This window comes from Musca autumnalis, unplaced genomic scaffold, assembly GCF_047663935.1.
Source record: "Musca autumnalis isolate F117 unplaced genomic scaffold, ASM4766393v1 scaffold_1, whole genome shotgun sequence".
Taxonomy (NCBI): Eukaryota; Metazoa; Arthropoda; class Insecta; order Diptera; family Muscidae; genus Musca; species Musca autumnalis.
The window spans coordinates 106,445,994-106,471,200 of NW_027411644.1; the positions used below are offsets into that span (position 1 = coordinate 106,445,994).

Genomic DNA, 25,207 nt, shown 5'->3' on the forward strand with positions numbered 1-25,207 from the left:
ATGAAAACAACCAGAAAAATATTCGATCAATAAAATTTTTTTTGAAAGAAATTCAAATTTTGCACCGTGTTAATTTATTATTTTCAAACCGATATGTAGGTAGGTTGTACTTCTTATGACAGAACACCACTAAAAAGAAGCGTTTTTTCCTCTGCAGAAGCTTTTATACCCGGTAATGTGACGCCGTTTTTCCCTCTTTTCGCTGATTTTTCCTCATTTTCCTGCAATTCATTTGTTTTTCTTTGAATCCTGTTCTACTAAACCCTATACCCACACAGAGTTGTATTTTGCCGCCCGTCCATAATTGAGTCGGAACAACACTAAATACAACCCTGAACTTGGCATTATCTTTTTACCTCCAGACAAGCTACTAGCCGTTTCCGGGTTCATTTTGAAATCTGTGGCTGCTAGAGTGTAGACGTGCAAAAAAAAAGTGTTGAGGATTTCGTTTATATTTTTCCTAACGAGAAGAAAAAAATTAATTTGATAAGCCACGCAACAAATTCAATCGCAAACATGCGTGTTTCCTCCGCTTGCATTTGTTCCAAGCTGAACTGTTTTTGCTTCATTTGCTAAATGGGTTGTCTTCCCATCACCAGTTAAGATTTCGACACGTACTCAAACAGCACTCCATTCGGAAATTTTCTTCTGGTGAGTTGCCGGAAAAATGTTCACAAATTAAATATTATTTAAATATTAAATATTATTTAGTTTGTATTAACAAATGTTTGGACATGTTAACACGCTTATCTCTTTTTGGAAAATGAAAGCCGCTGCCTGTAGAGATGTACAATCTGATTTATGTACATATAGGGATCTCTAACAACTGCTAATAAAATGTAGCGAACGGAGTGCCTTTTTCACGACTCCGTTTGGACTGCATCCGGATGCTGTTAAATTGTGAGGAGTTGGAGTGCCTTTTTCACGACTCCGTTGAACTGCATCCGGTTGTTGTTAAAATGTGACAAGTGGATGTGATTCTTTGGATTGCATCCAAATGCGGTTAAAATGTGAGGACTGGAGTGCCTTTTTCACGACTCCAGTTGAACTGCATCAAAACATGCCGTGACAGAACTAGTCCACATTGCACTACTTCCAATTTATTTTGCTGGGATGCCGTAGTTTACATTGTGGAAACGTTAAAGGATGACTTCAAACTAAGTTACAGATCAACAGCAATACCCCCACTTTTAAAAGGGTGCGCTGCGTTGAGATTTTTTGCGGAGGGAAGTTTCCAAAAGTCTAATGACAATGATTACAACAATTGCATGACTCAATCTACATTGTCGAACGTATTGAAGGAAGTTGTCCACTTGATAGAGGACAAATTGGATAGTTTCGAAATTGTCGGAAGAGGAAGAAAGACAAAACAAAAATAATTTTTATTCAAAAATGAAATTCCCTGGTGTTTTCGGCTGTATAGATGGAACCCATGTGCACATTGGATTTGCACTCAATTTATCAATTAATATTTCAAACTGTTGTTTTATTGTTATTTTCACCATTTTTTGGTACACAAAATTAATTAATCATGCAAATAATCAACAGTTGTTAAGAAAATGTTTTTTTTTTCCTTTCAATTTTACTTCATGGTAGAATAAGAAAAGGTAGCAGCAATACACAGCTGACTGAACTGGGTTGTAACGTTAGTGTCAAATTTCATATGACATTTTATAAATTTATTTCTATTTCAATGTACATTAGGCACATCTATTTTTTGAGAAAAAAAAAATATATCATTCGGAAAAAACCATTTCCCAGAAAAACTTCTTCATATCAATGATATGTAACCTCCTCCAAGTTCGAACGATAAGCCGCGCAGTAAATCCCCGCTTGTAGAGGCGATACAACGTTTGTTAATATGTGAGGTATTTTGTTAAAATTTAAAAAAATAAATCCCTAATAAACATGTGCTTCTTTGATTTCTAAAACAAAACATTGAAACAGCTTCTCCTTTTTCTATGAATTTCCAGCGACCCCAAACTTTTCTGCAAGAATTCTACTTTCTGTAAGAATTTATGCATTTAGTGAAATGATGTGGAAACATAAAAATTGAAAAATTTAACGAATTTTCATTCATGTTTTCCAAAATATTGAACCAAATGTGAAAAATTATTAGTTTTTTAAATTCCAATAATTTATAGACATTTCCTTGTTTTGTTTACAAATACAACTGGCAGTAACGTTACAAACAAAAACAAATTCCTTTGTGGTTGTTATTCGAGTTGTATTTGTTGTAGTATTTACTTTACCTTATATTTGTTCTACCATGATTTTACTTCTTGTTTCTTCGAAAATGTTCACTGCAACTGAAAATAACTGGTTGCTGAAAAATAGCCGGTTCGTCAACTGAGATTCGCAACTTCAGTTGGAGGTTGCCATACATAAAGTAATTTTGACAACTCCACTCAACGATAATTGCTATCGATAATCGACCCCTTAGAACATTTGTCTGGAATAAATTCGTCAGCTTTGCATTGAAACAAACATTTTATCATATCCACAACTCGATTATGTGGAGAAACCTTGACACTTCATTCATTTTTCGCGTTTTTTATAAAATGCTCAAAAATGGTACTGTAAACAAGCCCACTTGTTGCTTTTGTGTTTACTAGTTTCGACGTTTTAGGAATTCAGGAAAAACAATGGTTCTATAGATTATTTTCATTTAAATCTACCACTATACTTATACCATGTCTTTACTTATACCATGTTGCTCCCAAAATGTCATGTCAAAATTTAAGTGAAATTACTCTAGTGTGGACCGGGGCTAAATTTACCTTGTGCAGTCCGTTTCAACTACTTTCATGACATCAAATATTTTGCTGGGATATATTCGAAGATCAGCTGGTATGTATTATTATTCAATGTCACAGATGATCTATTGTATTGCAGTAGAACTCCAAAACTCAATAGATTCGGATTTATTTTTTTACAACAATATTATAATTTCGTAAATAGATCCCATGAAATAGCTTTTGTTGTAAAGTTAAGTTTGCTGGTTTATGTAAAACTTTCATTAATTTCCCAACATGTCTAGAAGCAAAAAAGAATTGCACACTGAGTTGCGAAAGCTAATTGGAACCGATGTATATCCTTTGGTTAAAAGTATTACAATTGACACTTTGACCGAAGATCAGTTGATCGAGGAGTTAACAGAACGTCAAATAGTCGTGGAATATCCCATTGATCGTCGTTTATGTGAAAATTTGCTTAGAAATGCCGTAAAAGGAGACGAAGTCCTTTTAGTTGAAGTAGTGAAAATTGACACCTTAACAGTGAGTCAATTGGAAGAGGCGTTCAAGGAAGTGGCCAAATCAAGAAAAACTATACGTGAAATACAACAGGAAATGGCGGAAAATTGCGGCTATGGTGATTACATTGTTTGGGATCAGTAAGTAGAACCATAAGAATTTCCAAATGGGTATGTATGTACGTATATAGTGAATAATATATTGTTATTTGTCTTAGATTGAGCAAAGAAGATAACACGATTATAAAATCGAAAATTAAGCTTTTAATTCCAGATTGGGAAAATGATCAGAAAGACATTGATAAAAAGCGTGAAAAATTCGTCGAAAGTCTATGGGCTCAGAGTAGGTATCTACATTAATTTACATTTTATGTATTGCGTTAATTAATTATTATTATTGGTATGTTATTCTTATAGGAAAATACACAAATGGAAATACCCTAACGCAAGGTACACTTATAGAAGGTAGAAGTGACAATCAGCTGTATTCTTACTTTTTTTGTAAATTTAGTTTTCAAAATGTAATAGGGTCTACTCATGAAATTTGAAACTTCGAAATTTGCCTCCATAGAATACTGTTTTTTTTCCTAAACTTGTAGTAAAAATGACCTACGACAGTTCTGAATGCTTTATATTTGCATTGTCATTCAAATTTGTTCTATTTTGGGGGATTTTCAAAATGTATTTATGTTTTTCCTGAGGAAATTTTTGGAACGACCCTATTATTCAATATTTTCTTTGACAATTAATTTTCAATACCAACAATGTTGTTTTTGTAAATTTGTTAGTTGTTGTAATTCATGCACATACCTTCTATAAATTTACCTTGCCCTAACGTACATATTTTATGTAATGGTAACAGAAGATACTGATTTCAATACTGCACCTGATTCCATAAAATACACATGTCATCCGGTATTTCGTTGCAGAAAATGTGTGGGTAAGTTGTGCATTATTTCCAATTTTTTGGGTGATGAACATTAAATACTCAAATAAAATGTTCAATTAACCATATAAACTATTTGCACTTCTACATTAAATTTTTTATAAATTACCCAGTTGGTCGGGTAACTAGGGAATTACTAGCAATTTTGCTGGCTACTGGTAAACACAACTAATTACCAGCCAATCTACTTGCAATGCTATAGACCGTATTACCTGTAACCACACAATTTGATAGTCGCACTATTTTTTGAAATTTTTACCACAGGTAGGTCTCGTTGTCCTGCACACAAGAATATATCATCTCTGGGAAGTCCATACTTCCCGAGATTTAGGCCTATAAAGTTTTAAATTTTCTTTTGCAATAGCCGGCCTTCGATCGGGTATTTAAGGCTTTCTCCTATGGACAGGGGCAAATCTAGGGAACGGGAACAACATTTTTTTAAATTATAAATTGTTGTCTAATTAGCCGGCCTTTGGCCGGGGATTTCAGACTTTCTCATATGGACAGGTGCAAGTCTCGGGAACGGGCACAACATTTTTAAATTAAAATTTTTTTCTAAATAGCCGGCCTTCGGCTACATATTTTTGGAACTTTAAAGGCCTATATCACGGGAAGTATGGACTTCCCAGAGATGGTATATATACTTTTGTGTTCAGGACAACGAGACCTACCTGTGGTAAAAATGAGGTGTGCGCGTGTATTCCCGTCTTATGCCGCATTACCAGTAACCAGTTAATTCGGTAGTCGGTATTTTATTACATGGAGTGCAAAAATTTTACAAAGGACAATATAATCTTGTGTACATATGATAGGATTATCTTGATACTGGAACTTGTGTGTGACTACTTGATACAACTGCTTATGTTTATTTGGTCCTTGGAATGTTTTTCTCGTGTGTCCTTCAGATCATTCAAAAGTTCCTGAAATAAAATAAAGTTTAATGAAATGACACTATAATGAATTGTGTCAAGATATGTATCAATATTTATTGTTCTGTTCCAGAACCTGCAAGAAGCTACTACTTTTTACTACGATAGCATTTCTTCCTTTATGTTATCCGAAAAAATAGTAAAAATTAGTAGATTCTTGCAGTTCTGGAACAGACCTTATATTTATAATTAATTTTTAAATATGAATAAACAAAATGACGAAATTTAAATTGGTCTGTTCCAGAACTGCAAGAATCTACTAATTTCTACTATTTTTGCCGATAACATAAAGGAAAAAATGTTATCGTAGTAAAAATAGTAGCTTCTTGCAGGTTCTGGAACAGAGCAAATGTTGAAAATTGATTACAAAAGAGAAACATTTGCTCTGCATTTCTTACTAAGATAACATTTTTTCCTTTATGTTATCGGAAAAAATAGTAAAAATTAGTAGATTCTTGCAGTTCTGGAACAAACCAATTGTCGATTACACTATCCATCCGTAGTCTATAAAATAGTCAATTGCTCTGTTCCTAAACCTGCAAGAAGCTACTATTTTTTACTACGATAACCTTTTTTCATCTATGTTATCGAAAAAAGTAGTAAAAATTAGTAGATTCTTGCAATACTGGAACAGACCAAATATATTACACGGCGCATTACCCATAACTAGTGAATTGACATGATAGGCAGGGAAGCCCATTTCCATTGACAAAAGCAGGCTATAGGCTCTTTTGTCTGCTATTTTTGGGTGTAAAGTAACTAGGATAAATAAATAAATAGTTACATAACGATGACAAAGCATACAATTCCTATTTATTGAACAACTTATCAATTTCAGCCAATTGTAGTAGTCGAAAATGTTGTATGGTGTATGTTGATGAAACTGGGCGTGTTTATCAAAATTGGAAGTCCTTTGTTGAAGACAATGTTTTGCCTGCCGGCACTATGGTATCACCACGACGTGGAATTTATAATTTCGACAAGAATGGCAATGTCATTTTGGATGTCTATTGTACCCCAAATGCTACAACGGGAGCAAAAATTATGAATGTTGCAAAAACAAGTTCAACAGTATTGGGTGTTGGTGCAGCGTGTGTACTTGCTTTACCCGTTGCTGCGCCCGTAATGGCAACAGCTGGACTTGTCGGTTTGGGTGCTGGTGCATTTTCAGCCATAACTTCTGCCTTCAATTTAAGTAATCGCAAAAAACACGAACAATCAATCAGTGTAACGGATCGAGAAGCCATGTCCAGTTATTTTGGAATTGTGGGTGGAGTTTTTGGTATGGCAGCTACAGGTGCTAAACATGTTGTACATTCCGTGGCAGGTGTTGCAGGAAAAACGGTAAATTAAATAGAAAAATTTAAATTCAAAAGAGTTTTCTGTAGTTAAAATATTTGTTGTAGGGGGTTGGCCTATTTGTTAACGGTGGTAATAAGATATCTAATATCCTAGATTATGTCTGCAAAAGAAATGCTAATGGCGTTTTGGATATAATATTTGTAAGTTTATTTCTTTTCGCTCTTCGACAAAAATCGGGCTAATAAATTATTTTTTACAGAAATATAAAGACGAGGATACAATTTCTACAATGGATGTTCAACAGTTATCTGAGTCGTTGGTGCTATTTACACATTCAGTCCATAACTTGGAATTAGCATTACAACTTGAAAGCAAAGCTCGTATAAATTCCATAAAAGATTACAAGGAAACTTTAAGAAATCGTCAAAGGTGAGTTGGAATACCATTCTCTCGAATTATTTAGCGAAGTAAACCCGTATGGGTTTAGACCAGCTATGTACGAGTAACGCAGATCTGCATTAAAAATCTTCGTTAGGATTGTTAAACTCGGCTACGCAACATTTTGGAGTCTATTGACTTATTTATCCTGAGATATACATATATACATTTAAACTTCATTGGAACTGTTCATTCATGCTGTTCGAACCCGGCGATAAAAATCAGGATCCATGTTATTAAACTTATTAAATTCGTGCCGCACTCGTTAATATAAGAGTACATAGTGTCACCACCGCAATGGGCGAAATACATATATTTTTTATGTTCTGGTTATCGAGTTTTATAAGTTAAGAATGTCAATGTAAATACGATTTTTACCAACATTGTTTTTGTATTTTTCTTCTAGACGTGTGTTCGATAAAATGTCCATAGAAGCCAGACGTATTGGTGGTGATACTGAAGAAAAACATGACATAATACGCAATATTAATAAAATACCAGATCGTCAGTACCTGAAGGACTTATTTAACAAGAGTACACCGGAAACCAATGTAACTTCAGCTGATCCCAAATACGATGAAGATGTTTTGAATAGTGAAGTGCCTATTGACTCCACAGCAGCAACACGGGTTGCCAACAATAATCACCCAACTGTAGAACAATCACCTGCACGTCTATTGTTTAATAGACCAATTGATTTACTAAATTTGGACGAAATTTTGAATGACAAAGAAATCGCTGTATCCCCACTTAAAACAATGGAAATACTTAAAAGTTTAAGTATTCTCTTTCCAAGTGGTGAAATTATTAAGCTGATTCAATTTGGTGAGGCGTTTTTAACACAAATTACCGATGGAGAAAAATTTCGAAATATCTTAGAAACTATGGCTTCCACATTTCCCGAGGAAGTAGTTATTTTTCTTCTTGAATTGACACAATATTTTATAGAAGAGACAATGTGCAACATGTTTCGCCTTCTGCATTTTTATATATCTACAGAAACTATTATATTCAATATTCTTGAATATCTACAAACAGATCTTGAAAACATAACCTATGAATATATGGTCATGAAACGCCAGGAAATATTGGAACATTTGAGTGAATATTATCTCTCATTAAGTTCTAATAATCTTCAACCCAATTCAACAAAGTGTAGTGAATGCGATGGTTGGTATTATGTGTGTCAGTTGTAGATTGAAACAAAAAAATGTGATAAAATATCCACGACTCTTTAAATCTTTTTCGGTGCCTTATTTAGAAAAAAAAGTTTTGTAATATGACAGTATGGACTAATCAAACATATCCAAAACAGAGCTAAATTTAAAATTGTGTAATAAGTTTATGCAAAATAAATACAAAGTTATTGAAACAACTAAATTGTTCTCTTGCCTGCCTTGAAAATCGTTAATAACTTCGGTAAGTAACCGACCATTCAAAATCGATTTACCAGAAAAAGAAAGAGGATGCATTTCGAATACCCCTTGTGTAAAGTTCAAAAGAATTTCTACTGTCAATTCCATTGCTGATACTTCACATGAAATCCAATGGATTTAATACGGATTTTCATTTAACGTAGACTAGACTGGCTTGTGAAAATTCTCCTTTGGTCCCATACAAATTTGTGTAGGGCCAAAGGCGAATTTTAAAGAAATCACTCTACAAACCACATTTATTGTCCAATCGGAGAAAACAGTTAACCAGTTCTTTGTAGTGGCTAAACAAGTGGTCCTACAAAAAATTTGGAAAATCGGGTCAGATTTTAATTTTAGCTATATAAAGGGCCCATGGATACTTTGAGACCCCAGTGGTACGTGCTAACATATTCCGATTGAGCTCAAACTTTGGCAATCTTCATTTTTAACAAAACTAAACATTTTAGGAGGGTGCCGCATAAAAAAATCCGACATCGATTTTTTAAAACCACTCTAACGTATACGCAAAGGAATAGACAGTTGAAATCCACTCGATTTCGTAAATGTAAACGTACTATAAACCAAGTGTAATGCTTGGTTTACATTTACGAAATCCACTCGAAATCCATTGTATAAACATCAAATGAAATCCAATGGATTTAGAACTACAATTTATTTGACGTATATACTATGGAATTGACATTTGAAATCGAGTGGATTTATAAGTCTAAACGTACTATAACATAAGATATAACATTAACCCTTCATAAGTCCGTGTTTAGACACACGGGAAAGTAAATTCAGTTTTTAGGCAATAGGGGGTAGGAAAGAGTATTGAGGAGCTCTTTCCTCTCCGCTCTCTCCCAAAAACTCTATTTACTTTCCCGAGAAATTTGTGTGTCTAAACACAGACTAACTGAAGTGAATTTTATATTTTGCCCTATTTGGAACTTTTAACATAAACAGTGAAGTTCTAAATTTCATATGTTTTTGTAAAACCGACTAACTGTGCAGATACATCTATCCTTGTTATTGCTTCATGTCATTTGACGTTTTAAGCCATTGCTACAAAGTTGTATTTTTCAGAGATTTCCATACCATGGTAGATGCATCAGCCCATTTGATCGAAAAGAAGTTGTTGTAAATTGAATTCGTGAAGTTCCAAATTTCATATGTTTTTGTAAAACCGACTAACTGTGCAGATACATCTATCCTTGTTATTGCTTCATGTCATTTGACGTTTTAAGCCATTGCTACAAAGTTGTATTTTTCAGAGATTTCCATACCATGGTAGATGCATCAGCCCATTTGATCGAAAAGAAGTTGTTGTAAATTGAATTCGTCTCAAAAACATACGGCAAAATACAAATTTATTAGCTGTGTCTTTTTACGTGATAATTGGTAATAATTATTACTAATGTTACAGATTTTGACAGTTGTATAAAAGAAAAGATGCTGAAAAAATGTTTCAGCAACATTTAGTAAGGGGTAGTTTACACTAGGGGTGTCTTTTTACTTACTAAATGTTGCTGAAACATTTTTGTCAGCAACTTTTCCTTTATACAACTGTCAAAATCTGCAACATTAGTAATAATTATTACAAATTATCTCGTAAAAAGACACAGCTACTATATGTAAATGTCATATGACACGAAATAAAAACATTCCATATCAACTCAAAAGCAGCTGTTTTGTGAACTGTTAACATTCTAATCTGAATGTTTTATAGTATGTCCATTCCACACTCATTCTAAACATTATTTTTAGTTTTGCTTTAGTCTGATATCCTTGGACAACTTCTTCCAAAGAAACGTGCAGATTTTTCATTATTTTCAGAAAAATTGAACTTAAACTTGTTTGTTGTATATTATTTATACAGTATTCAGCCCAGTATAAATAATATAGAACAAACATTAATAACAACACTACGGTCATAATAATTATAAACTTAAACTTATTTTAATAGATAAATGATGATGCAAACAAATGAAACCAACTCAGGAACCTATTCAGATATGTCATTGAATGATGCTGGAGATTCATGGCAAGATTTATTAGGCATTACAGCAGATCCACCTCAAAGAAGAACTAAATGTGAATCCTGCAAGTAAGTTTAAGTTTTAAAATTTCAGTCAGCTTTCATTTGAAAGACCGATCCTAGATGTGCCCTTAAAGAGAATTAAGCCAAATCTTCGTTTCTCAATTTTATCATATTTTACATTTCTTCTTTTTCAGACGCCCCATAGTTGTTTGCTGGTGTTCTTCTCTTCCAAATCCTCCACTTGATATTGATAGCGCCATCGTTATTTTACAACATCCTGCCGAAGAAAAACGTACTCTACGAACAGCGTTAATGTTACAGCTCGGTTTGAAACCGGGAAAATGTGTGGTCTACAAAGGAAAGAAATTTCCAACACCAAAAAATCAATCAGAATTGGAACCCATACTCAAATCCCCCAATTCTTTATTACTCTATCCTAGTAAAAATTCAGTGCCTTTAGAAAATATACGACAACAAGTTGAACAGAGTGGTGGAGAGGGCGTCGGACCATTTACCCTCGTACTTATTGATGGTACATGGCCTCAAGCGAAAGCAATGTATGCCAGTAGTCCAATGCTGCACAATATGCGTCAAGTTAAACTTATTGCCGTCGGTACAAGTGATTATATTATACGTACCCAACCCACAGAGGGATGTCTTAGCACGCTGGAGACAGCAGCACAATCTTTAGCAGTTCTCGAAAATCGTCCAGAATTACGTTCACTATTGGTTCAACCATTACACACGCTGTGTAAATATCAATTGGATAATGGTGCCGTTGAACATCAATCGAAAGAGTTTCGCATAAAAAATAATCAATATCCCAAACAGATTGGAAAACGACTTAATCGCCTACTGAACTACAGTAACATATGTCGTCCGGAAGCCAAAGAATCGGAAACCAATATGGGCGATGAACAGCATTTAAATGAAATACGAAATTATACAACATCGGTAACAAATAGTTGAAATAGTTTTCAATGACAAAAAAAAAAAAAAAAAAAAAAAAAAAAACAATAGTAAATAATTATGATTTTTATTAGAATAATAAATCGAAAGTATATTTATAATTTGTGGGTTAAGTTTCATGTTGTCCATATAGAAATGCAAACGAATTAAGTTCAATGTCTTCAATCCAATGTAATCAAATGCTTGAACCACATTAGAGTGGTTGATTCCTTGCATCCACTAATGCCCGAAGGGTTAAGCATTTTGCTATGTCGTAGGCGCGTACACAGGGATTTGTCTCGTTAGCTGAAAAGAAACATCAACGCATTCTATTTTATTTTTATTAAAATATAATGCAATTTGTTGTTCTATGATCCCCCCTTCTTCAATATTATCACCCTTAATAGCCCGGGGAGTCATCTCCATAATTATGTTAAAGGAACATGGAATGCGTCAATTGGAAGAACAGGCGACAGTTGTGTCTATTAAGGCTGACAATCTCTGCAGCGTCCAAACACTTAATCACTGAATGAATTTAGGAGTTCTTTTTGAATTTACTTGCGTTTCCTAAGAGACTCGATGGTAAGGAAAATTATACCAACTTTGTCAGAGAATTAGAGTACATTTAAAATGTGGTGACATTCCCACGACAATTGAATCTACGCTCCGGAACCGAACAAGTTTCGGCCAAGGATTGTCAATGCGGCGCAGCTGTACAAACCGTGCATTTGTTTACAACTTCACCAAAATATGCCAACTCCCGCCAAGGATAATAATATAGGCACGGTGCGGGGCTCGAAGCCACAATGTCATTTACCCAATATTCTGGGAAACTTTGACCGGCCAAAGGTTATCTACGTAGTGATCTCCTACGACTTGGAGATCTCCTAAAGTCGGTGTTTCAAGGTTTGTTGTTAGGATATCAACTGTATTAGAACGGATCCTCGTTGATACCTAGGCATCTCAACGTGGTATAGACGTAGTAGTCAAGTCCTTGCCATGTAAAAAAAAAACAAATGTAGAAACTCAGCCCATGGTTGACGGGACTGTAGTTTCGAGAGGGGACGACATGGGGTACCCTATCGATGTTGTCAAGAATAGTATGGCTGGACAAAGTAGACAACTTCTAGCCGTGAGCCTCAGCCAGGGTAGTATTTTCTGGGGCCGAGGACGGGTTTAGCGGACGACGAAGCCACAACCGGCGAACGCATGGAAAGACCGACCATTGGCCGATGCCGATAGATCGTTTGACCAAAAAGAAGACGCGATGAGAGAGTGCAAACTAATCAGGATTAATCTCAAAGTGGTGGACAAGCTCGAAAGAGCTCACCCTAACTTGCCCAAGAGAAATCCTGAACTATATAAAGTGGCAAAATCTAGCTCAATGTCAACATCTACTGCTATACTCCCAACAGCCCATAAACGATTAACCTCTTTCGACCACAGCAATACCGCGGCAGGGGGTACTTTCGTACCGGATTGACCTGAAAACATAGTGTTACGGACAGCGGCTGCAAACCCAGCATCAAAACTATACATCTACGAAGGTTTCTATGCTGCTACAACAACAACAGCAACTGTATCCTCTTCAAATGGAGGCCTTGCCACCACTGAGACAGGAAAACCCTCAAAGTCGAAGAATGCTAAGTCAAAGGAAATAAATCATAAGGAGATTAAACCAGGAATGCAGGAAAGTCTGACACGGAACCGGTATCAGTACCGTGTAGTTCCTGCCAAAGCCAACCCTTCCTCCACAAATACCACTGTAAAGAGATTTAGGTCAACGAAGAAGCGACACCCCAAGGCTAAGAGACCTAATCCCAGCCAGGAATCCAAGCCTTCCAACTCCTCTTTCTATTACCAAAAGAATAAGAGCCCCACATGTTCCGACGGATCTGATCTTGATGGGAAGATTAGTGATAATCTATGGGTGCTTATCGAAGAACGTCTGCGTGACATTTTGTTCTCCGGCGAAGGGGAACCTCCTAAACACACACAATTTGATAGCACTGCCCCCAACAGAGGAGTGAAGGTAATCTGTTGTGAAAAAGGAATCCTTAGAATTTCTTACTTCCACAATAGATGGCCTTGGCGAACTCTGGTTAAGGTCAACTAGCGGTTGTTTCCCCTGTAGAAGGGTTTTGTCCGCATAGCTGCCACCTGTGCACTCTGCACGCATACTGACAATACTCGGTAGCACAAGCAAATCGGTTAGCCACAGTCCGGGGACAAGAATACCTAAGGACGCGCGAAGGCAAACAACGTTTTGGACTTTGATGGAAAAGGTTCTGTCTAGCACAAAAGCAGTGGAAGAACAGAAACCGCAACCACTTGGAATAATGCAGATTAATCTGCATCACTGCAAAGAAGCTGCTGCTGAACTTCTAGCCCTCAAGAAGTCTAAAGTTGGCATCGTCTTAATCCAGGAGCCATTTTTATAGGGGCCACTGCAGAATAAAATCAATGTCCTGCAATGGGAGATCTGCAGATGGGACTGCTGTAGGTTATACGAAGATGAAGCAGAAACAGAGACATTCGATTATGTCGCTGTTCAATGCTCACGACCCGGAATGACGGCGAATCATGAATGAACACACGATCCAATCCCTGACAACCTTCTGCTGCTTAGCCCACATTCTGATAACCCATACACATACATTACTCACCTCCCTCCATTTCGCATACTTCTATTGAGTCCCCAGTTGCAGGCCACATGTTTAAGCGAATTTTATTTTCATTCAATTTCCAGTTTTCCAATAGGCCAGATTTTTCATATAAGCAACGTAAAAAGCACTACAAGGAAAAAGGCTTTATTATGAACTCGATTATATAGTAGACCGCAACCTTACCATCCCCGTTTTATCAACAACATCCGGTAATGCAGCCGTAGTATTAAAGGTTCGGTAATAATCTGTAAAAAGAAGCGAGGGGAAGGTTTTAATGTGGATTAAAGAGTTTTATGTGTGTCAAGTTCATGATAGCTAAAATTGGTATGATCGTGTTCCTTGTCCAGGTGCAGAGTCAATCTAACACATGTAAAATTTAAGATCAAGGTTGAGAAGGGGTTGTGTCGAGGATCTGAATGACCGACAAGTGTGTAAAGAAGTCTGGTCGCATGTAACATCCCAGGGTACGGGCCGGCGGTACTTATTAGTAGCCTGGTTTTCGCAAACCGTTGCAGCGTACAATGGTCCATCCCCTTACGGCACACTCGTGGGAACAACATTTGCAGAAAAATACGAATAAAAAATTAAACCCCAACCCAAAACCCCTCGGTTGCAGTCTGGCAACTTCTCCAAGGATGATCTCTTAGCATTTAAGAACTGTTTCTAAGTGCAGTCAGCGCTGGAAACAGTTCTGACAGCAAAATACTAAAAATGCAAAATCGCCAAGTAATGGTACGGAGCACGAACAGAAAGAGGCGGAAAAGCACACTTACTCTAAAATTGTCGAGGATTACCAGAATGTAAAAATCTCTCAAAACGGCGATCATACATCTATGTACCTCCAAGCGAGAACGTTCTCGTGCAGAGGACATAAAATCTGATAAAAGGAAGAAACTAAAGCACAGCTCAACTGCCCCTCAACAATAAAATGTCCTTGAAACGAAGTCGTTAACCTGACAACCTGATGGTTGATATGGCTAATGACAAGAAGAAAAATCTATCCCCTATCACCACAGAAGAATAGGACAAATTAAAATTAAATTGTCTGAAAAAGTTATGGAACATGTTTTTACAAACGAAGATTCTCCAGTACCTAAGGCTAATCCCGGCCCAGGAAATCCCAATGAGACCTAGTGCCAGAGTTGGGTTGGCCAGAAATGTGAACTAGCCTGCCAAACCAACTCAACTAATTTCAGTAGCTTTGTAGTTACCTAAATATGTCTTCAATCGAGCGGCACCTTTATATAGGACCTGTATCAAATTGTGGACTATGTTGACAATTTTTGGTGGAGAAGTTTTTTGTAGCTAAAACCCAAAAATACGGGAGGCATCGTTATATAGGGGTTACACCAAAACATGGACCTAGATTGACAATTTCTTGTGGAGAAGTGTCGTCACCTCTAAGGACCTGAAATCTCGAATTACGCCTAGTTCGGTTAAAAATTATAGCAAAAATCTTCAAAATACCGAATATCGAGAGGTACTGTTATATGGGGGCTATGCCTAAACATTGATCTATGTTTACCATTATTGTTGGAGAATTGGTATGACCTCTAAGAACCTTAAATGTCTAATAACAGCTAGTTCGGTTAAAAATTTTAGCTAAAACCATGAAAATGCCGAAAATCGGGAGATATCGTTATATGGGGGCTATACCTGAACATTGACCTATGTTGACAATTTTTGGTGGAGAAGCGTTGTGACATCTAAGAACCTCAAACGAAAAATTACAGATAGTTCGCTTTAAAAAATGTAGCGAAAAACCTGAAAATACACAAAATCGGGAGGTACCGTCATATGGGGGTTATACCGAAACATGGCCCTAAGTTAACAATTTTTGGTGATGTAGTGTTGTGACAGCTAAGAAGTTCAAATGTCAGATTATAGATAGATCGGTTGAAAATTTTTAGCAAAAACCCAGAAAATCGGGAGTTGCCGTTGAATTTTTTTTTGTGGAAATGTCAAGCTATAGAATAATCTGTTAAAATTTATAGCTAAAATCCTGAAAGTAACGATACGCGGGAGTTACAGTTAAATGGCGGCTATACCTAAACATGGGCCTATGTTGACAATTTTTGGTGGAGAAGTGTTGTGACTTCCATGAGCCTGAAATGTGGAATTATGCCTAGTTCGGTTAAAAATTATAGCTAATATCTTCAAAATACCGAAAGTCGGGAGGTACAGTTATAAGGGGCTAAGGGCTGTACCTAAAGATGGACCTATGTTGACAATTTTTTGGTGGAGAAGTGTTGTGACCTCTAAGAACCTCAAATATCAAATTACAGATAGATCGGTTGAAAATTTTAGCTAATGGGGGCTATACCTAAACATGGACCTGTATGGTGTGACCTCTTAGGACCTCAAATGTCAAATTGCAGATAGATCGGTTCAAAATTTTAGCTATAACCCTGAAAATATCGAAAATCGAGAGATCTATGTTGACAATTTTTGTGGAGAAGTGTTGTGACCTCTGAGGACCTGAAATCTCGAATTACGCCTAGTTCGGTTAAAAATTATAGCAAAAATCTTCAAAATACCGAAAATCGGGAGTTACGGTTATATGGGGGCTTTACCTAAACATGGAACTATGTTGACAATTGTTGGTGAAGAAGTGTTGTGACCCCCAAGAACCTCAAGTAACAAATTACAGATAGATGGGTTGAAAATTTTAGCTAAAACCTTGAAAATACCGAAAATCGGGAGGTACAGTTATATGTGGGCTATACCAAAACATGGATCTATGTTGAACTTTTTGGTGGAAAATTGTTGTGACCTCCAAAAAATTAAATATTTAATTGCAGTTAGATTGGTTAAAAATTTTAGCTCAACTGCTAAAAATACCGAAAATCGGGAGGTACCGTTATATGGGGGCTATACCAAAACATGGACCTATGTTGACAATTTTTGTGGAGAAGTGGTGTGACTTCTAAGAACCTCAAATGACAAATTACAGATAGATCAGTTGAAAATTTTAGCTAAAAACCTGAAAATACCGAAAATCGGGAGGTACCGTTATATGGGGGCTATACCTGAATATAGACCTATGTTGACAATTTTTGGTGGAGAAGTGTTGTGACCTCTAAGAACCTCAAATATCAAATTACAGATAGATCGGTTGAAAATTTTAGCTAATGGGGGCTATACCTAAACATGGACCTGTGTTTACAATTTTTGGTGGAGAAGTGTTTGGACCTCTAATAACCTCAAATGCCAAATTACAGATAGATTGGTTGACAATTTTAGCTAGAATCCTGAAAATACCGAAAATCGGGAGGTACCGTTATATGAGGGCTTTACCAAAACATGGACCGATGTTGACAATTTTTCGTGGAGAAGTGTTTTGACCTCTTAGGACCTCAAATGTCAAATTACAGATAGATTGGTTCAAAATTTTAGCTAAAACCCTAAAAATATCTAAAATCGAGAGGTCTATGTTGACAATTTTTGTGGAGAAGTGTTGTGACCTCTAAGGACCTGAAATCTCGAATTACGCCTAGTTCGGTTAAAAATTATAGCTAAAATCTTCAATACGGTTATATGGGGGCTTTACCTAAACATGGAACTATGTTGACAGTTGTTGGTGAAGTAGTGTTGTGACCCCCAAGAACCTCAAGTAACAAATTACAGATAGATGGGTTGAAATTTTTAGCTAAAACCTTGAAAATACCGAAAATCGGGAGGTACAGTTATATGTGGGCTTTATGTTGAACTTTTTGGTGGAAAATTGTTGTGACCTCTAAGAAATTAAATATTAAATTGCAGTTAGATCGGTTAAAAATTTTAGCTCAACTGCTAAAAATACGGAAAATCGGGAGGTACCGTTATATGGGGGCTATACCAAAACATTGATCTAGGTTGACATTTTTTTGTGGAAAAGTGCTGTGAGTCCTAAGAACCTCAAATATCAAATTACAGATAGATCAGTTGAAAATTTTAGCTAATAACCTGAAAATACCGAAAATCGGGAGGTACCGTTATCATATCATATCATCAAACTACCTAAAGTCGGAAGGTACTGTTGTATGGGGGCTATACCAAAACATGGACCTATGTTGACAATTTTTGTGGAGAAGTGGTGTGACTTCTAAGAATCTGAATCTAATAGATCGGTTGAAAATTTTAGCTAAATCCGTGAAAATGCCGACAATCGGGAGGTGCCGTTATATGGGGGATATACCAAAACATGGACAATTTTTGGTGGAGAGGCGTTATGACTTCTAAGAACCTCAAATGACAAATTACAACTAGTTCGGTGTAAAATTTTGACTAAAACACTGAAAATACCGAAAAGCGGAAGGTTCCGCTATATGGTGGCTAGACCTAATCATGGGACTATATTGAAAAATTTTTGGTGGAGAAGTGTTGTGACTTTTTAGAACCTAAAATGTCAAATTACAGATAGATCGGTTGAAAATTTTAGCTTAAACCCTGAAAATACCAATATTGTATATGAACTTGACCTGCCCTGCCTATGGAAAAAAGATAGACGAGTGCAAATAGAAATTTTTTAGCTCAATTTTTGTAGACGCTAGATTGATTACAACAGACGAACAGATCAAGAATATATATTCTTTATAGGGTCGCAAATGACTTAATATACCCTCCATACTAAGGTGGAGGGTATAAAAATGAAGGCACAGGAGCATTAGGCGACTTTAGTGGCAGTCATTGGGAAGTTTGATTCTCAAGGTTGGATCAGTGAGGATCATCGGTTTCTGATGGAAAGTCGTAGGAGCAAGATCATAATCTCTGACGACCTTCCACCAGGACACAAGGAAGTTTGTATGCAGATAAGTACCCAGGGAAGTTTGTATGCAGTGGGAAATTTCTGCCTACGTTGTCAGATTTTATTAAAATTTTCTCGCTAGGCAGATTATGTTGAAGTGAATCTATCTAAATCAGAAATATTCATCAGGAAAAGAAATATTACTGACTTTGCGCTGTCAGTACTGGATGGTGTGCAGTTGAATCTCTCTACGGAGCCTAGTACCTTAATACGGTGTTTGGCCATCGATTAAGATGGAAAAGGAACACCGAGGAAAGAACGAAGTAGAACTTGATTGTGATATATGTATTCTGTAAGGAGTCTCTGGCCACATGTAATACACTGGTTCCTATTCAAGCAGTGTATTACATGTGGTCTGTCCTATCTCAACTTATGGATGTCTTGTCTGGTGGTGTGCCATGAGCAATAATTCTAACTTGTCCAGGCATCGGTTCTCATTACTGGAGCTCTACACTACATTTTCACATGTATTTCGAATAATTTCAGTTGTAATTCGTTGTAATTTGAGAATTCCAATTGAATTTCGAATTATTTCATTTGTAATTTGATTTTTTCATTTGTAATTCGAATTATTTAATTTGTAATTCGAATTTTTCCATTTGGAAGGAAGTCGTGAAGGGTCCGATCTTTTCATCAGCATTTGAACCCATGCAAAGGAAGTCGTGAAAGATCCGATCTTTCCATCAGCATTTGAACCCATTCCATCGATCCAATAGAGATAAATTTTGTGTTTTTATTTATACACATTTTTCTAAATATATAAGATTAATTATTTACAATAGGCTTGATGTTGTCGGAGACTCGCAATCACAACCAACGTTGTTAAAACTCTCGTCGTAATGATAATGTCATTGCAAAGGGTTGGTGAAAATGACATGCCAAAGCATTGGTGGAAATGACATGCCAAAGCATTGGCGAAAATGACATGTCAAAGCATTGGTGTAAATGACATGCTTTGGATCCAAAAATGAATAGCATCTTTTGGGGTCCACGCTCATATAAAATTCATCGATGAAGATGCTAAAAAGATGACATGCCAGATCACTTGCTCCCATGATTGAATGACATCGAACATTTTGCTGGGAATTTGAACATCCTTTTTCTTCATATTAGGTCTGTGCGATAACTCAAAAGTTGTACAAACAAATTTGTACAAACTTTTACAAAATGCTGTTCGATAAAAGAAAAATGTTCAGTAAAAGAGAAATGAGAAGCACTTGCAACTACCCAGCAAAATTTGACGGAAGGGGTTCTTTGCGATGACGTGATTTCATGTCATCTTTTGCACTGGTTCAAAGGAAGTCGTGAAAGATCCGATCTTTTCATTAGGATTTGAACCAATGCAAAGGAAGTCGTGAAAGATCCGATCTTTTCATCAGCATTTGTACCCATTCCATCGATCAAATAGAGATGATGTTTGTGTTTTTATTTACACACCTGTTTATTTTCATTTTGGTATGTTCCAGTACTGCAAAAATCTACTAATTTTAGAGATGATGTTTGTGTTTTTATTTACACACCTGTTTATTTTCATTTTGGTATGTTCCAGTACTGCAAAAATCTACTAATTTTTACTATTTTTTCCGATAACATAAAGGAAAAATTGTTATCGTAGTAAAAATAAGTAGATTCTTGCAGTTTCTGGAACTGACCAAAGTTGTTAGAACTGTCGGTGATGTTGTCTTACATTTCCTGCATATCAAACAACTAAAATTTCTAAACAATTGGTATTATATGAAGTCCCAACCATCGAGCTAAAAATAGAATCGGACTGCACACATTGCTATTTTAAAAGTTCCCTTGTCTGTTCTAAATCTGACATAGAATGAAATCAATCAAATCTCGCTTCTTGGAATTTGAAAAAAAGTCCGGAAAGAAAAGGAACAAGAATCTGAAAATAGAGAAGAAACTACTTTTGGAAAGAAACAATTAAAAATAAATTAATTAAGCATAAATGGTATTTTCCATAAAAAGTCTCTCCTCCCCGTTCGTTACATTTTGTTCTTAGAGATCCCTAAAGCAAGCCGGGTTGTAGATCCCTACATATTTCCGTCACTAAACAAAAGAGTATAAATTACCAAAATGTTGTTATAAAATAACAAAATTATAAAAAAAAGTAATTTACGAAATAAAAATACTTAAAGGAGTGCATTTGGAGTCCATGTCGAAATCTGAACTGGTGATGGGAAGATAATTGAAAAAACCTTTTGTAAGATGAAAGAATATCAGTTGCGGAGAACGGAGGAAGTAATATTTTGCGTTGCAGCGGTGGTGATTACATTGCAATTTTGGATGTAAACTTTTGAAAAACTAAACTGATAAATTAATTGTAGCTATTTCATGAATTCGTTTGAATTAATAAAGAGTTTTGTTTTTCATGAAAACCATATTTCAATACAGCATTTCCATTTTCCAAACAATACATGAAAATTTCATGCCAAGGGGTTGGTGAAAATGACATGTCAACGCATTGGTTAAAATGACATGCTTAGGATCCAGAAAAGAACGTCATCTTTTGGGGTCCACGCTCATATAAAATTCATCGATGAAGATGCTAAAAAGATGACATGCTAGATCACTTGCACCCATGATTGAATGTCATCTTTGGCATCGAACATTTTGCTGGGATAATTACGCTGTAGGGACTGAAACTGATTTAAAGTTAACTTAAAACTAGCTATTTTGTAAACATAACTGACTTTTTATCGACTATTTTCCCTTATGCCAACTGACTACTTTTACAAGGCGATGAGCGCCTAAGTAGTCAGTAATGTCCATCGCTAGATTACTTTTCAACTGATTATAATCTAACTTTTTTTAGCCTATTTGTAGTCAGTTTAAATGATAATGTGAAAATTTTTTGTTTTGTGTGTTTTTATGACTTTGACTTTTATCAACCAGTTGATAAAATGGTTGATAATAGCTTCGTTCCAGAACTAAAAAGTTTTTACACATTTAACACATTTTGAACATTTTTCCCCGAAATGCGTTCCCGTACACCAAAAAAGTTGCAAAATGTTCACTTCTCTTTGAACAAAAATGGCGCTGAATGGCTTTCTCTTTAGAAACTTTTTACACGACAAATTTGAGCGAGCAAAAATGTGCAACATGTTTGCCGGCTTCCGATTCGCTGACACGCCGACTTTGACATTTGTTCCAGATTTTTTGACGTTTCTGCCATTTTTCCGTTCCCGTACATTTTGGAAAAATGTGTGCGTTGAACTCATTTTTGACAGTTTTCTCTTTTAAACATTTTACCATTAAAAAGTACTGGAACGAAGCTAATAACAGCGTGTTTTTGTAAAAATGCTTTCCTGCCACACGAACCGTTCGTACTAAAACGTATACGTTCAAAATTTGGTTTTTGTAAAATTTTACGAACCATTCGTTTTTATCTAAAAGCTTTCGTCTATTTCATAAAAGCTTTTATATTTCAGGGTTTCCATGATACTTATTTTGTGAATTTTGCATAGGCATCTGCACGTAAAATGTGTTACTTGATGGCAACCCCGATAAACAGATGACAAACAAAAAATAAGAAAAAAAATTAATCAAATTTGTCAAAAAATAATTGTGATAATATGAAGAAACGGATGTACATATACGCGTGTGCATCTATGAAAATAAATAAAAGTGCATTCCCTTCCAGGTTTCGTGTGTTTTGTGCCATTTATTACTCAAATTATTTAATTTTCATTCAAAACGATGGGTCTTTTCCATTCGTTTATTTTTGACGTATTCGTTCGTCTGATTTTGTTACGAAAACCAAAAAAATTACGAAAATAAAAAGCTTTCATTTGTTTGTCACACGAATACAAACGTCAATCGCTATGAAAACCAAATTGTGTCTTCGTTCATGAAATCGACGAACGAATGGGCAAAAACTTTTTACAAAAACACACTGTAAAATGATTTTTTTTAAATGGACAATTGTCGAAATTTTTTATACCCTCCACCATGGTTTAATAAGAAAGGTTAGCTAAAGCTTCCTGTCAATTTAATTTTTTTCTTTCGACAGTTCCTAAAACGTCAACACAATATACACAATCTTTGTATGTGTGTGTTGTTTGAATAATATGCCAAACAATTTTAAAAGCAATCGAATTCAATGGTTTTTAAAATAGTTTTTAGAACATTTGTATGGAAGAAATTTGTCAGATTTTCATTGAAACAAACATTTTATCATATCCACAACTCGATTATGTGGAGAAACCTTGGCCATTCATTAATTTTTCGTGTTTTTATAAAATGCTCAACATTGGTATTGTAAACAAACCTACTTGTTGCTTTTGTGTTTACGAATTTTGATGTTTAGACGATGTTGTAGACGAAGAAAAACGAAACAAAACAGAATTTGCCAGTACAGAGGTGTGTGTACCCCCTCTTATTCCTCTCTACTCCCTCGCCCATAAACTCAATTTTCTTTCCCATCAACTTTCCCTGTATAAACAGGGACTTAGGAATTCAGGAAAAACAAGGGTTCTATAGATTTTTTCCATTTAAATCTACCTCTTTACTTATACCATGCCCTCCACCATAGGATGGGGGTATATTAAGTTTGTCACTACGTTTGTAACTACTCGAAATAATCATTGTAGATCCCACAAAGTATATATATTCTTGATCAGCGTGCAATTCTACATCGATATAGCCATGTCCGTCCGTCTGTCCGTCTGTGGAAATCACTCTAGGGTCCGAACGGATTGACGTAGGTTGATGAAATTTTGGAAAAATATGTTATATTTACGTAGGACTTTTGGTTTTGAAAGCGGGCTATGTAGGTCCACGCTTTCGTATAGCCCCCATACAAAATGACGCGTGACGCGTCGTCGTTTTAAGGAATTTTTAAGATATTTGGCCCATTTTACCACCGAATTGGTTGTAATTTGGTACTTTGTGTCTCCAGAGGCCAAAAAATATTCCTACCAAAGTTGGGTTATATAGGTCCACGTTTTGGTATAGCCCCCATATAAGGCCCCATATAAAGTACGCGTCATTTTAATATATTTTGGATGTATTAAACCCATTTGACCACAGAATTGGTTGTAATTTGGTATTTTGTGTCTTCAGAGGCCAGAAAACATTCCTACCAAAGTTGGGTTATATAGGTCCACGTTTTGGTATAGTCCCCACATAAGACCCCTTATAAAGTACGCGTCATTTTAATATATTTTGAATGTATTAGACCCATTTGACCAAAAAATCGGTTGTAACTTTGTATTTTGTGTTTCCAGAGGCTAAGAAACATTTCTACCATAAAATGTTTATATAGGTCCACGTGTTGATATAGTCCCCATAATACAATATCTCCCGATTTTCGATATTTTGAACGTTTTAGCCTCATTATCGCACCGATATGGCTGAAATTTGGTATTTAGTCTTCTTTAGGCGTATAAAACTTTCCCCCAGAAATTTGTAGGTATAGGTCCACGCCATCATATAGCCCCCATAGAACGGTACCTTCCGAATTTCGGTATTTTGAAGGTAGTGGCCACATTAATCCACCGAAATGGCTGAAATTTGTGGTGGAGGGTATAAAAAGTTCGAACCCGACCGAACTTAACGCTTTTCTTATTAGTTTCTGTTCAAAGTGGTTGATCTCTCAATAACTTTTCAACCAGCTTACAGTAAGTTTAAAAATAATCGATATATTATTATTCATCTTATCAATTGGTTGATAAAAGTCCGACAGGGTACATTAAAAAAATTAATGTGTTATCAAAACTTACCCATAGGAATTGAAAAGCTTGAATTGCACAAAGCGATAATTCCATCGAAATCAATGATATTCGCATCCTGTATAGGGGGTGAAGGTGTACGACTTGTAGATGCCCCGTCCGTAGTTACATATTCGTTTTCTAAAATAATTTGTTGATTAGGAGGAAATTTGTCTTCATTCACGACATAAATATCACCATTATCCTTGGCTTTATCAACTGTGGCCAGCGAATATTCAATTATTATGACACCAACAATAATGAATGCGAATTGATATAGTAGCATATTCAACTACTTCCTTAACACAGAGAGCGAACGATCTGATTTAAACTGAAATGAGATGATTATTGTGTAAGTGTTCGAATATTTATGGTTTCATATAGTTTTCCGGTTAGGATTGCCACTTTTCACTTTATTTTTATACCAAAAAATTCCAGTAGTGTGCTTTGCTTATTTCGAATGTGTTTAAATGCAAAATATACTCGATGATGACACTGGGTTGCTTTGATTCTAAAACAGTTGTAAATTTATGTCCAACGAGTTCCAAAGTTCTTTCGAGAGTAAAGGTTTTTCATGGACAGCCAAGGTTTGAGGTCATACTTTGCAGTTTTTTTCAGTATTTAAAGGAAGCAGCATAACTGTCCTGTATCGTTTTAACTGTTTCCCAGATCTTTTCTCTTTACAGATCTTAGCAAATGTCCACGGAAGGACATTACTGTATATTTGGCATATAAAAAGGTTAGTCGTGTTTTGGTGTGTTCTTCG

At 35.8% G+C, this 25,207-nt stretch overlaps 3 protein-coding genes across 7 annotated transcripts; 2 read left to right on the plus strand and 1 right to left on the minus strand.

Annotated features, from left to right (window-relative positions):
* The first annotated feature begins 2,783 nt into the window (after positions 1-2,783).
* Positions 2,784-8,248, plus strand: LOC141403952 (uncharacterized). 3 transcript variants are annotated; one of them, XM_073987096.1, is made up of 9 exons: positions 2,784-2,850; positions 3,041-3,394; positions 3,472-3,596; positions 3,671-3,718; positions 4,116-4,193; positions 5,967-6,472; positions 6,535-6,630; positions 6,690-6,859; positions 7,275-8,248. In XM_073987096.1, the coding sequence occupies exons 2-9, from the start codon at positions 3,351-3,353 to the stop codon at positions 8,062-8,064; spliced, it is 1,857 nt and encodes a 618-aa protein (XP_073843197.1). In that variant the 5' UTR covers positions 2,784-2,850; positions 3,041-3,350; the 3' UTR covers positions 8,065-8,248. The 3 variants fall into 3 exon arrangements, with proteins under 3 accessions (XP_073843197.1, XP_073843182.1, XP_073843189.1); XM_073987081.1 differs by lacking the exon at positions 2,784-2,850 and adding an exon at positions 2,876-2,953 and having other exon boundaries at positions 3,671-3,703; XM_073987088.1 differs by lacking the exon at positions 2,784-2,850 and having other exon boundaries at positions 2,901-3,394.
* A 1,760-nt stretch (positions 8,249-10,008) lies between these two features.
* On the plus strand, positions 10,009-11,381 carry Dtwd2 (DTW domain containing 2). Of its 3 annotated transcripts, none has more exons than XM_073987109.1 (3): positions 10,009-10,095; positions 10,250-10,390; positions 10,519-11,305. In XM_073987109.1, exons 2-3 carry the CDS (start codon positions 10,254-10,256, stop codon positions 11,291-11,293), a joined length of 912 nt encoding a protein of 303 aa, XP_073843210.1. In that variant the 5' UTR covers positions 10,009-10,095; positions 10,250-10,253; the 3' UTR covers positions 11,294-11,305. The 3 variants fall into 3 exon arrangements, with proteins under 3 accessions (XP_073843210.1, XP_073843219.1, XP_073843227.1); XM_073987126.1 differs by having other exon boundaries at positions 10,078-10,138; positions 10,519-11,381; XM_073987118.1 differs by having other exon boundaries at positions 10,050-10,390; positions 10,519-11,381.
* On the minus strand, positions 11,344-24,885 carry Obp84a (Odorant-binding protein 84a). Its single transcript, XM_073987138.1, has 5 exons — positions 24,640-24,885; positions 24,454-24,582; positions 14,122-14,183; positions 13,939-14,065; positions 11,344-11,578 (listed from the first exon to the last, which is right to left on the minus strand). Exons 1-5 carry the CDS (start codon positions 24,725-24,727, stop codon positions 11,487-11,489), a joined length of 498 nt encoding a protein of 165 aa, XP_073843239.1. The 5' UTR covers positions 24,728-24,885; the 3' UTR covers positions 11,344-11,486.
* Between the last annotated feature and the right edge of the window lie 322 nt (positions 24,886-25,207).